The 13264-nt window shown below is 44.1% G+C and overlaps 1 protein-coding gene across 1 annotated transcript in view; it reads right to left on the reverse strand.

The window, feature by feature from the left end:
- polr3a (polymerase (RNA) III (DNA directed) polypeptide A) overlaps positions 1-13264 on the reverse strand; it is a 34880-nt gene that overhangs the window by 3719 nt on the left and 17897 nt on the right. Inside the window, exons 20-27 of the mRNA XM_062526396.1 lie at positions 11710-11880; positions 10125-10238; positions 8488-8574; positions 8287-8369; positions 6503-6673; positions 5125-5218; positions 1956-2048; positions 959-1123 (exon numbers count right to left, since the gene is read on the reverse strand). Coding sequence (XP_062382380.1) covers positions 959-1123; positions 1956-2048; positions 5125-5218; positions 6503-6673; positions 8287-8369; positions 8488-8574; positions 10125-10238; positions 11710-11880 — 978 coding nt within the window. The remainder of the gene's footprint in view (positions 1-958; positions 1124-1955; positions 2049-5124; positions 5219-6502; positions 6674-8286; positions 8370-8487; positions 8575-10124; positions 10239-11709; positions 11881-13264) is intronic.

Raw genomic sequence — 13264 nt, forward strand, 5'->3', positions numbered from 1 at the left:
CTGCATAATTAATCGATTTCTAATTGGAATCGCAATGAATCACACAGTTCAACTGGCAGGAAGCTTGACTTTCAAAAAATGATATCACAAATCAAATCACGCATGCAATCTCTGTCAGAAAAATCACAATTAGATATTTTCCACAATTCATGCAACCCTACTCTAAAGTTCACACAAGCACAATTTGAACTTTTTCTGACACAGAGTGAACACACATCACCGGCTGCTGTGCCTCGATTCTGACAAACAACTGATATCAGCGGGATTGGTGGCGTTTCACTGAGCTTTGATGTCCACATCTTATTGGCCGCTGAACTTGGACCCCACACACACAAACCCACTGCTGCGCCGATACTCACAGCCTTCTTTTTTCCTAACTCTCACACGAAAAACAAATTTTCCTTTGAACACTCTTGGGCGTTTAAAGAATTTCAAAGTTCAAATTGCAAATTCGCATCCGTGCGTAATCCTTTGAGGCAGCGTTTTAAAGTCCTGCCACACTCCTGATCGCCACACGCGCACACACTAAGGGGGTTATTTTCTCTTTGATCGTCACTCTTCTTTCCAAACACCCCTGAAGTGCCTCTATAGTGCAGCCACTACCTTCTGGAAGCAACAGCACAAAATGGCTGTCACCCCCCCTCCCCCCTCCCTCCTTGGGTGGCTGCTATAGAAGATTGCAATAGAAGATCGTTGAAGACCAGTAACCACTTGGTGAGTTGCACATTTTTTCAGGGGTGTTTCAAGGACAGAAGCATCCTGGCTCATAGCGAGCAATGCTGAAGCCATACAGAGAACATTCTAATGCAGCCAAATTGCAGCAACAGGATCAATCTTCGAGATTTCGGTGTCAACCACTCGTTTGCATCCTAGGCAATACAGGAAACGGTGTAATACAAAGTGTAAAATACCCGAACTGTTCCTTTGATCAGTCGAGCCCTGTGGTGTCGTACCGTACCTTGGGCAAGTCCTGCTTGAGCGACTGCAACACGTAGTACATGGAGCTCTTGCTGTTCTCGCGCGGCGACACGCACACCACCGCCTCCCCGTGCACGGCGATGTCGCCCGGCTTCACGCGCAGCTTGGACATGCAGATGGAGTAGCGCACCGTCTCAGCGTTGACCTTGGGGTGGGCCGGGGCGGGGAAGAAGAGGACAGGAAGAGATGGAGTGTGTGTGTGTGTGTGAGTGAGTGAGTGAGTGAGTGAGAGAGAGAGAGAGTGTGTGTGTGTGTGTGAGAGAGAGAGAGAGAGAAAGTGTGTGTGTGTGTGTGTGTGTGTGAGAGAGCGAGCGAGCGAGCGAGAGAGAGAGAGAGAGAGAGAGAGAGAGAGAGAGAGAGAGAGTGAGAGAGTGTGTGTGTGTGTGTGTGTGTGTGTGTGTGTGTGTGTGTGTGTATGTGTGTGTGTGTGTATGTGTGTGTGTGTGTGAGTGAGTGAGTGAGTGAGAGAGAGAGTGTGAGTGTGAGTGTGAGTGTGTGTGTGTGTGTGTGTGTGTGTGTGTGTGTGTGCCAAAAGGTTGAGAGGGAAAAATAGGAAGTTTCAAAGAGTGCGGAATCAAAGAACATTTTAGCATTGAAAATACATTTCAAGTGGGTGTTTTTTTTTTACACCCAAAAACAAAAAGAGAAAGAAGAAAAGAGACAGAGAGAGAGAGAGGGGGGGGGGGGTGGAGAAGGGTGGAGAATGTCAATAATTCAGAAGGAGAGAGGATATGATGCATATAGGACTGTACTGATGTATGTGTATTAGAATGAGAAGAGTCACCCAACAGAGCAGAACTGGATTTACAAAGTCAACAACACACCAATGAGGCAGAGAGAGACAGAGAGAGAGAGAGAGGGAGAGAGAGAGACAGAGAGAGGGAGAGAGAGAGAGAGAGAGAGAGAGAGAGACAGAGAGAGGGAGAGAGAGAGAGGGAGAGAGAGAGAGAGAGAGAAGGGAAGATTAAAGGGTTCACCTCCAGGCGCAGAAGTCGAATCCTCTCGAGTGAGAGCTTCACCAAGATGAAGGTGTCATCTGGAAGGAACACCTCCTCGATGTACTCCGAGATCTGAGGCAGGTGGGAACACAGGCGTTAGGGCGAACTGCAGAACTGGCATTGCCAACTGGATGTGGTCCTCTCAGGGACCACCAAGAATTGGAAATCTCTGCTTCGCTCAAAACAACTCTAGCAATGCAGGAGAAACTGTCAATATTTTAAATCAAAAATAGGGACAGAAAAATACAATGTCTTTCCTGTCAGTCCTAGCTTATTCAATGCTGGGTCACATTTATTGAATAGAAGAATGTAGTTTAACTAGGTGTCTAACTTCAAAATTGATCTGATACAGGGTACTAACAGTAGACTTATATTCTAAATGTCATGTTCAGCCTTCGCCTCTAATTACAAGTGAAAAAGTGGAGGCGGATTTTTAAATTGTTTGGAGGGGGAGGGAGGGGGCTTTTATGCCTTTCATTGACAGGACAGTGGAGAGAGTGACAGGAAACGAGTGGGAGAGAGAGATGGGGCGGATCAGGAAATGACCCAGACCGGACCACTATGGTACAGGTGCTGTGACCAGTTACGCCACAGCATCCATCCCCCCCCCCCCCCTGTAAAGTGTATTTGGCGCACTCTGAATGGGTGGTTTCAGTTTCTTGCACGAAAGACAGTGAGGATATTCAGAGATTAGAATGGTCCAGGATATGATTTTAAAGTAGCCATCGACACTGGGCTCCTCTCATTCGTCTTTGTATCTATCCTCCCTTCCTTCCTTTCTTGGTCCTCCAACTTGTTCCCACTGATCTACAGTATAAACCATGATGGGGCGGCAACAGTGGGATAGTCTATCCAGTGTTCTTCATAGATCAGTGGGAATGAGCCGGAGGACCGAGGATCAAGGAAAGAGGTTGAGAAGGGGACCCTGTTATCTGTTCTGTTCACCTTTCTTTTAGGTGAGAAATGAGTCAGCTGTTTTTATCCTTCTTGGAGGAACTTTGTTTTGAAAAAAACATGTTTTCTTTAGAAGAGAGGATGACAAAACAAGTCTTCATGTATCCTCAAACTTTGCGAGAAGTGCAAATGCGATATGTCTCACTCTCACCACAGATGGAAGACAGATGAAGCACACGTTCAAGTAAACAAGCCAATTTGTTTTTTTCCCCCCGATCCTGACACGATGATCAGTTCTGCACACCGCAAAGAGCCTGAGTTGTTGTCCTCAGCTCACCTTTCTTTTGGTGAGAAATCACTCAGCAGTTGTTTCAGTCTTTCTAGTAGGAAAACATGGCTCTTGCTTTGCTACTGAATTTGGTGCTCCAGGATTTGCGGTCACTTAATTTGATTCACTGGACAAGAGAGGAATCCGGACTAATGCATTTTGTGCTTTTTCTTCAGTGACCTCGAAAAACTCCCCTCCACCATTTTGGCATGTAACTTCGTTAAATCAACTAATTCACTTTAACCAAAGCCAAACCCAAAGAGGGTTGTGGTTTGAGTTTATGTTGATGTTTACATTAGTCATTAACAAAAGTAAAAAAAAAAAACGGTTTTGTGTACATTATATTTTAACCAGGTTGTCCCCACTTCGTTTGTTTTCAGTTTTAGGCGCCTGGGCTGTCTACAGAAACCATTTTGTTTACAGTGTAATCACAGAATGGGCAGCTAGTGGAGGGGATTGCTGAATGTAACAAAAAAATGTTATGGGCTTGAAATGGCGTACAATCCGTCTGTGCCTTTAACTGCTGTGAGAAAACATGGAGTGAGATGACAAACCAAGTCGAAATGTATCCTTGACTTGAGAAAAATGCAAATGTGAACTTCTTATCACAGACGAATGAAGCAGACGTTCAAGTAAACAAGCCAGGCTGATCTTCCCCTCTGTTATGCACATTGTAAACAACATCTCAAAAGAGAAAAATATCTAATAAAAATGGTACACAGAACTACCATAATTATATTCAGAAGCAATCTTATGCTTATTGGTCCGCATGAGTGACACTTTCATATGGAGTTAATTAGTTTTCTTTTTTAAATCATTGCTTTACAGTTTCATTTGAAACTTGAACTATTGTTTACAGGGTTCCCACTGAAAACATTTCAAAACTATTAATTAAACTGTAGAACTTGTACAAATACAAAATCGCATCAGTTTCTCCACAAGTTGAACGCAGTCACTGAATAAAAATGTAAAAATCATTTACAATCTTTCTAATACTGTATGCTTATTCGGGGGCAGCCGTGGCCTACTGGTTAGGGCTTCGAGCTTGTGACCGGAGGGTTGCCGATTCAATCCCCGACCAGTCCACGGCTGAAGTGCCCTTGAGCAAGGCACTTAACCCCTCACTGCTCCCCGAGCGCCGCTGGTTGGGCATGGCAGCTCACTGCTCTGGGTTAGTGTGTGATTCACCTCACTGTGTCTTCACTGTGTGCTGTGTGTGTTCACTAATTCGGTTAAATTGGGTTAAATGCAGAGAAACTAATTTCCCTCACGGGATCAAAAAAGTATATATTTTATTCTATTCTATTCTTTGCTTGTCATGACAAATTGAAGAGGTTTGGCGTTGCAGAAATCCACACAACGAAATAAGACCCATGGAAGAGTACACTTACATAATTTATTTCACCTTAACTAAATTAATTTACTTCATTTCCTGATTTTAAACGGGAACCCTGGCTTTTTGCTATTGCTATTGTATTTTGTGGTATTATAATCAGTTTATCACTTCACAACAAAATACTAACTAAGACTAAATACAGTGCAGTGGTCACGACTCACAATAACAAATGACATGCGATGACACACCACACTTTGAACTAGAAAAGCACTCAGAGAGCGCAAACCTCAGCCAAACGAAAACATAACCGCCTCCTGGTTCCAGACGGTGACACAGATCATTCCCAAAATTAGCTATCTTGCGAACAAACAAACAAACAAACAAACAAACAAACAAACAAACAAACAAACAGACAGACAGACAGACAAACAAACCCCAACGAAAACATAACCTCCTTGGCGGAGGGAACTCTGCATGCACCAGCTCTAGGCACCTCGGCCATTATCGCACTAAACACAACCATGGGACACATGGACAATGTGAGGTGAAAAAAGTAGGTCGCTTCATTTCCCCAACGTGTATTACTATACCTCGCCCAGCAGCGTTTTCTCGATGCGGCCTTTGACCAGCCGAGCGAAGTCTGCGTCATCCTCCACATCCAAGTGGGCGGTGATAATCGGTGTGCTGTTGTTGGATAAATGGGATGGAGTGGGGTTGGGAGGGGAGGGGAGGGGGGGTTAATAGAAAACACACCACATCATCAGAGGTGTCCACGTAAATATGGCTGATCCGGTTTATGTGGGCTAGATTCAGATTGACGTCAGCAGCCTACAGTAGGTCAAAGTGTTGATGGTGGTCCCCGAGGGACGATCACAAATGGAGAAGACCGGACGGATGGTGTGTGGTCTGTGAATCAAACTGGATCATCGGGTCATCTGACTGGACAGGGCGATGGAGTGGGGTAAGCAGTTCAATACACTGCAATGTCCCTGTAATACTTGAATGCACCCAATCAGCTATACTGTATTGAGACAGGAGACCGATACAGTATGCAAAGTAGGCCATTTTATGTGTGTGTGTGTGAGTCTTTGTTTGGGTGAGCAAGTTTGGACGACAAGACAGTCTTAGAGGTACACAAACACTGTCATAAACATCTCAATACCCAATACTGAAATAATACCAAAGCAAAGACCTGGAACATTAGGAAAAGTAATGGAATAAGGGACCTTCTGTCACTGACCAGCCTGTTTTTGCCCTGCTTTTCTCCACAGAACAAATTATAATATTATGTATTACTGACATAATAGATGTGACCCTGCAAAGCGAAGCCAGTCGCAACATCTACAAAAGTGGTAACATCTACAAAATTAAGTTATTGTGCTCACATGAATGGCCATAAACTAAGCTTTCCAACGATATGTATATCGAAGGTATTACAGAAACTATCGCTAAGATAACCGCATACAAAGTTGACATGGTTCTCCCGTCATGATATGCCAGAAGAGGAGAAATCAACTCTTTAAGCGGCGTGGACAATGGGAATGACTGCTAATGTGTTGAATCTTCACCTGATTGAACAGTCCGTCATTTCCGTGAAATGACTTCACAATATGCAGACTGTATATACTGTCGAATTATGCGAAAACGTTTTACACATTTTAACCCGGAAGTGTGTTTCTCAAAATAGCATCGTGCGACAAGCGACTGATTTTGCTTTGCAGGTTCACATTATGTAACAAGGAATGCTGTTCTCGCCTACACGGAATACACTGATCAGGCACAGCCGGCCACACATTGGACGAGGTGAGTTTCCGTGTGGCGTGGCGAGCACCCACCTGATGTTCTTGGAGGCGTTGATGATCTCTTTGATCCCTGTGCGGCTGCCGCGCGGCAGATGTTTCTAGTGGGCTTTGCTCCGTTAAAAGCAATGAAGTTCTAAAGTTTGCGTGCGGCGTGGCGAGCACCCACCTGATGTTCTTGGAGGCGTTGATGATCTCCTTGATGCGGGGCACGCCCAGCGTGATGTTCATGGAGGCCACGCCGGCGAAGTGGAAGGTCTTGAGGGTCATCTGCGTGCCCGGCTCCCCGATGCTCTGCGCACAGAGGGCGCCCACCGCCGAGCCCGGCTCCATCTGAGCCCTGCCGGGGGCACAGACCACATGGGTCACCGAGAGGTCATAAGAGGTCATAGAGGTCACATCAGAGGCATTCTGGGAAATAAGAGTCCTGTGCTGTGCTTGTGGTTCTTTCTGGTTATTAACCCTTAGGCCCAATTCACGAGCCCGGCTCCATCTGAGCCCTGCCAAGGGCACAGACCACATGGGTCACCGAGAGGTCATGGAGGTCATAGAGGTCACAGAGGTCACATCAGAGGCATTCTGGGAAATAAGAGTCCTGTGCTGTGCTGTGCTCGTGGTTCTTTCTGGTTATCAACCCTTAGGCCCAATTCACGGCAAAGATCCGCAACGCGACAAAACCGTTACAGAAGGAGTTGCAGCAGTTTAAATTAAATGTTGCACATCGTTGCTAACGGTCACCATCTCTAGTCACAGTTGCAAGGTTTTAGAACGTAGCAGCTCCACTCGTCGCAAATCTTCGGTTTGAACTCCCCTTTAAAAGGTGTGGAGTTTTAAATAGTCTAGCAAAAGATTACGTTCCACAATAATTCAAGGTTCTAAAATTCTATGTTGAATTCAATGAACCCAAATATTCTTTTTGAACGTTCAAATGAATGCACTCTCAATTGGACATTAATTGCAAAATAAGATGTGCTTTCAAACTCACTTAACCCAAAGGAATTCACCAGGCTTTACCATATTTGTATATGTCCAGCCCTACTTGTCTTGTAGGTTAAACTGTGTTTGTTAGCACACTTGCTTATTCTATTCATCACCAACAACCCTCCACACACACACACACACACACACACACACACACACACACACACACACACACACACACACACACACACACACACACACACACACACACACACACACACACACACACACACACACACACACACACACACACACACACACACACACACACACACACACACACACACACACACACACTGAATAAGACAAAAAATAACACAAATGTAGGCCAGAGTTCACAGAGAGAACAATGGCTAGTTCTCCAGCTCAACTGACAGAAGGTCAGTCCAAGCTACATAAAGGAAGATTTGGTTTGCTATTCATCTCACACACATTCTAGCAAAAATCGTTCATCTGTATGCAAACCTGCAAGTCCCTTCAGATAAAACTGTCTGCCCACGGAGCCAAATCTAAATGTCCACTGCCGGGGTCAGAAACCTATGGCAGGTGAGTCAGATAGGGCTCTTTTGTTGACTGCATGCGGACGCCGGAGGGGAGTTCTCGTTTGCGGTAAATAAGTTGCAAAAATAGGCAACACTATTGGGTCAATCCAGTTGGATTGATAGAACGGCATAGAAAGGCAATGGCTGTAGTTGAATTTTTGAGTGATAACCCCATTCAGATGCCTGAATGAGTTTAACCCCAGTCATGCATTGGAAAATGCAGACAGACACTGGATGATGTCAGCTCCCAGCTAAAAAGGTTCCCTATTACAGAGAAGTAGGCTGCAAAAGACACACAAAAACCTGACTCAAAAGACAAAATAAATGACGGCCACAATCAATACTAATTGTATGTAATGACCGATAAACACAAACACACACACACACACACACACACAGCTGTACAGTGCAAAAAATCTGCATGACTTGCCTCATATACTTGTCCCTGCATGTCTCCAGAAACTTCTCCAGCTGAGTGGGAGTGATCCTGTCCAGCTGGTAGAGGACCTTTGGCTGGAGATCCACAAAACACACACACACACACACACACACACACACACACACATTAATTGGCCTGCTTGGAGGATGAAGCTTAATGTTGCATGGCTCGGGCAGTTTAGCATTCAATTACCTCAGTGGTGCCGTTGTCATTGATGCCATATTTGTCACGGGTCTTCTTGATTTTCTCAGAGACACTCTTAATGAATTTCTTTATTTCCTGGTAAAGGGAAAAGGGGGGTGGGTGGGGGGGGGGGGGGGGGGGGGAGTTTCTTGTTAGCCGTCTCAGCTAGACAGTGACCACAACGGCATCATTACTAATTGTCCACTTCAAGTACGCATTCCAGTTAGCATCCAAGCTGTCAATCATGACCGTTTCAAAAACACCAGTATGTTTAAAACAGTGAGTAAGGCGGACACACAGAGACTCGGCACACAAAATGAAGGTAAAACTCAACAACATTTGTGTGGCTTTTCCACAGGCCATTCAAATTCATCCATCGACTTTGGCAGCAAGCTGACTCAACACAGCACTTGCACTAAAACTACAATGACCTTTTAAACTGACCGAAAATGACAAATTGACATGTGTTAAAACATAATACATTTCACTTCTGTAGACGGGTGATAAAAATACATTGCAACGACATTGCGGCAAACTTCTCCAAAAGACTGTGGCTGTGGCTGTGGCAGTGGCCAGTGATGCCTCAGCAAAAAAAAAACAGGAAATTCAACTCACTTGGAACAGCCAATGTAAACAGACAGAAAAGACAGCTTTACAATAGATCACTGTTGCATTAGAACACCTGCCAATAAAACCAGTGCCTTCTGTGTTAGTCTCTCAACTGCATTCACATTATTCATTGCGCATTTATCATCGTTATTTATTTAATAGGCAATACAATTCCCACAAACAGGCAAAATGTCTTTCAAAAACTTTCCAACCAGTATCACACTCGCAAACACAAATTCACACACAAGCACACACATGCTTGAAGTACTGTACCTCAATATATTTTCGACTTCCAGTCTCAGTTAATGCCTTCAAATAGGAGAGATGCAATAACATGACTTATGATATAGCGTTCTCCTTAAGGGAAATCAGGAAAATTGAAGGGCAAAAGTCAACAGACTGTAGCTCCGAGAACAATCAATAATATGTGGCGAAGTTCTAAATCTGTACTTGCAGAAGTAGAGCATGAGGACTTCCTGAATCAATATTTTTCTCTCTTTTTTTCATTCTCATTCTCCTTCCTTTCATTTTCATCTCAAATTTTGAAACCAAAATAAAGTCCTCACTGCCTTACCCGCAATGCAGGTGCACTTCCAGAAATGGTGCACCAATGAACGTTCAGATAAAGTAATGGAAAAATGGAACCAGCTTGACCTCAATTTGACTACAGTGAACTCAAGTAATGGTAAGTCAAGACAGACAGAAGGTGAGGTTGCACTTAGATGACCCTAGACTGAAGGAAGAGGATTAACACTTGAGGAAGTCCATCAAAATCTTGTGCTTGAGGAAGAAAATATCTTTTTTTTATAGTTCACACAGCTGCAACAGTTAATTACATATTTCATAAAATGGACATACAATAATCTGATTGCTGGAGGATGTCAATCATCACTATGGCAAAGAGACCAGTGGTGTGTGTAAGTGTGTAAGTGTGAAACTGTGAAGTGTGAAGTGTGAAGTGTGAAGTGTGAAGTGTGTGTGTGTGTGTGTGTGTGTGTGTGTGTGTGTACGTGTACAGTACGTGTACTCGTACTCACATCAAGGAAGGTGTCCCGGCAGCACATGAAGTCGCTCTTCTTCATGATGGACTCGGCGGTCAGCACCAGCTCGTTCCTGCTCAAGGCCGGCTCGCTTGGGCAGGCGTACACACACTGGACAGACCAGAGAGCAATGTGTGCTCAATAGTAGCAACAACAACAACAACAACAACAACGACAACAACGACAACAACAACAACAACAACAACAACAACAACAACAACCAACTATTTTTCCATTTTGTAATATTCCAGCCATCTGGCTATCTGATCGCGCACAAAATCACAATTCTACCTGCTACTACAGTCATTTTCTTGTGTTTCATCTGCACGCGTATGAAACGCAGGATAGTGTTTTATGCAAATAAAAAACGTATTATGTATTAACCAAAGCGCAAACGTAATAGCCCAATAAATAAGAACGAAGAGAAGAAATGTATCCCAGTAGCCCACACCTGTGCATTAACCTCAAAGCTGAAGCCATTCTGTAAAATCAATGTATACACCTCAGCTAATGGTCGACAAATTACGGAGGTGGTGGCTGAGTGCTTTGAAGTGGCTCACTTGCAGACACTGTTGACAAGGTTGACGAGGTCCCTATTGTATTGTGCCTGAATGTCTTCCAAGTGAAAGTCTAGGTTATAAGTCCCTGATCAATACCACAATAAAGCCTGTGGATTACCTTCAGCAGTGCAGTTTTTACAGAATATGACAGCTGAAACCAGTCTAGATTCAAGTTGTAGTGAGAGTGTGTGTGCGTGTGTGTGTGTGTGTGTTTGAGAGAGAGAGAGAGAGAGAGATTCAAAGACGACAGGGCAAAAGCTACTGCTTGTGAACACTGAACGTTATTCATGCTGAAAGTTGGATGCAATGTTTTTCATTGACCTCTTTTGATTTCGATCTGCTTCAAGAAACCAAAGTAGTGAGGCGAAAGAAAGAGAAGACAAAAATGGCCTTATGGGAATCATAACGTCTATGATAACTTCTATGATTCCCATAATCTAACTAAGAAACAAGCAACGCTTCGGACAACACTGACGGATAACAGGGCATTAGGGACCAACGCGGGCAAAGACAAACAGTGGCTTAATAACATTGGCCACAACCTTCGGGATCTAAAGGGACGAACTGTCAAATCTAATTCTTCAGTGGCCAATTTTGAGCATTTCATCTGAGCCCTGGAGGAAGATCGCTGTGTCCTTCCAATCTGATGCTGCTAATCCCACGACAGAGGAAAGTGGTAAACAGTTCTGTCTGTCTTGTTTGTCGCAAACTCTAACCTATTTTTGTGTGCACTGCTCCATGCACCACAAAGCTACATGTACTATTACAATTTACTATTGTAATAGTACATGTACTGTAATATTGTACTATTCTACGTAATAGTACATGTACATTCTACATGTACTATTACAAATAATTTTTTACTAAAATATTCAGACCTATTCAGTGCACAAGCTTCAATATAGCGTCGACCTTCAACAATGTTGCTCCTCTTTCCTGCCTGAAGCACTACGGATTTGAAGAAGGTCGTGCAGTTCATGTTGCGATGGAAAACCTAATGTATGCAACAGGATGCGACGTACCCTGATGTTGTCGAGGACTCTCTTAAACTCCAGGGGCTCGTCCTTGCCCTCCATGGCGGCGGGGTCGAGGCCGTCGCCGCCGTAGATGAACTGGATGATGTCGCCCGTGGAGCTTCGCACCGTCAGGTCGTACTGGGAGCAGAGGTCCTCCAGGGACTTCACCAGACGCCTCTGAAGACACCATATGCAGACGTGACAGGATTACATACTTTCAAACAATCTCACGACAAAATACAGACATTACTAATGTATAACAGGGTTGACTTCTTAAATCAGTTCAGTGATGACCTGATGTTTTATTGTTGATATGACTCCCAAATGATGTATCCATTTGATGTTGCTTGCTATTTTAGTCAGGTTACCTTTTTTTCTTTTAATCACGCTTGTCAAGATAATAAATTAGAAAGTGTGAGGGCCTGAATAATCCTTTTTGAAACATTGCTCATCATTTCATCATAAGATGAATTACACTGAATTACAGTGCAATTTAATACTGACCCAGGATACCCAGGCACTTAACTGAAGCGTTCCGTTGGCGTAGCGTCTGCTGCGACAATTAGCTTTAACGATAATCAATGGAACTTGCTACACCAGGCGTGATAGTGGCACACACGTAAAAAAAAAAATAGCGCAGTCTTCAAAAATGATTTACGCTATGCGAACGGGGCGCTTCAGTTGTGCACCCGGTGCAGCCCAGGTGTGAGGCCCAAGCGCAACACACTGATTGCTATAGTCCGCACAGGTCGGTCTGATCAGATGACTAGATCCACTTTTGTTATGATATAGCCAACATGTCAAAAATAAACAGTTCTTCACAATTCTTATCAAGCCATATGGCCTTTCCCCATCCCTGTAAGGCTGTAACAACCGGAGGCACAGCACAGCAAAGTACGAGCCACAGGAGTCTTTGAAAGTAGACCTGCTAAACCTTTTGGGACATTTCAATCGCCGAAACCAAACCCGAGGAGACTGATTAGGAGCTGTGTGGTCATATAGAGGGGCTTTAACGGCATCAGTCATGATGACAGAACATTTCTGCTCCTGCCTGTCTGTTTATTTTTTTTCCCGTTGTTACACAATTGAGCTCAGCTGAGAAGTGACATGAGCTCAATTTTCCCTTGTTGCAGTGTCATGAAAAGCAAAAAAAGCCATCTCTATTATTGTGGTGAATCCGATTCAATTGCCTCCCACGATAACATCACCATGCTGTCAGCTAAATGTTTGGGGCAGAATGTCAGTGCTTTGAAGTCTCTCTTCCAATTAGATCTGCAGCTTTTTCTTTTTTTAATTCCTGCTCAACGGATTCACTTTAGGCCTCCGACTGAGACGCTTGGGCTTGGAAAATTGTCTCATGTGTGTGCAGGTAAAAACAAAGCGATTAACCTCCCTACCCCGCAAACTCGGATCCTGCAGTTCCATTACATAACCGTAAACGGAACCAAACAACTACGTGCGTCTGCGGATGGGTAATGGAGTTCCAAGGTCAGAGAGATGGAACCGAGACGGGGTACTTCAATTGTACGTGCGTAAGTCTGTGTGTGTGTGTGTGTGTGTG

Source organism: Sardina pilchardus, chromosome 22, assembly GCF_963854185.1.
Source record: "Sardina pilchardus chromosome 22, fSarPil1.1, whole genome shotgun sequence".
NCBI classification, from domain to species: Eukaryota; Metazoa; Chordata; class Actinopteri; order Clupeiformes; family Clupeidae; genus Sardina; species Sardina pilchardus.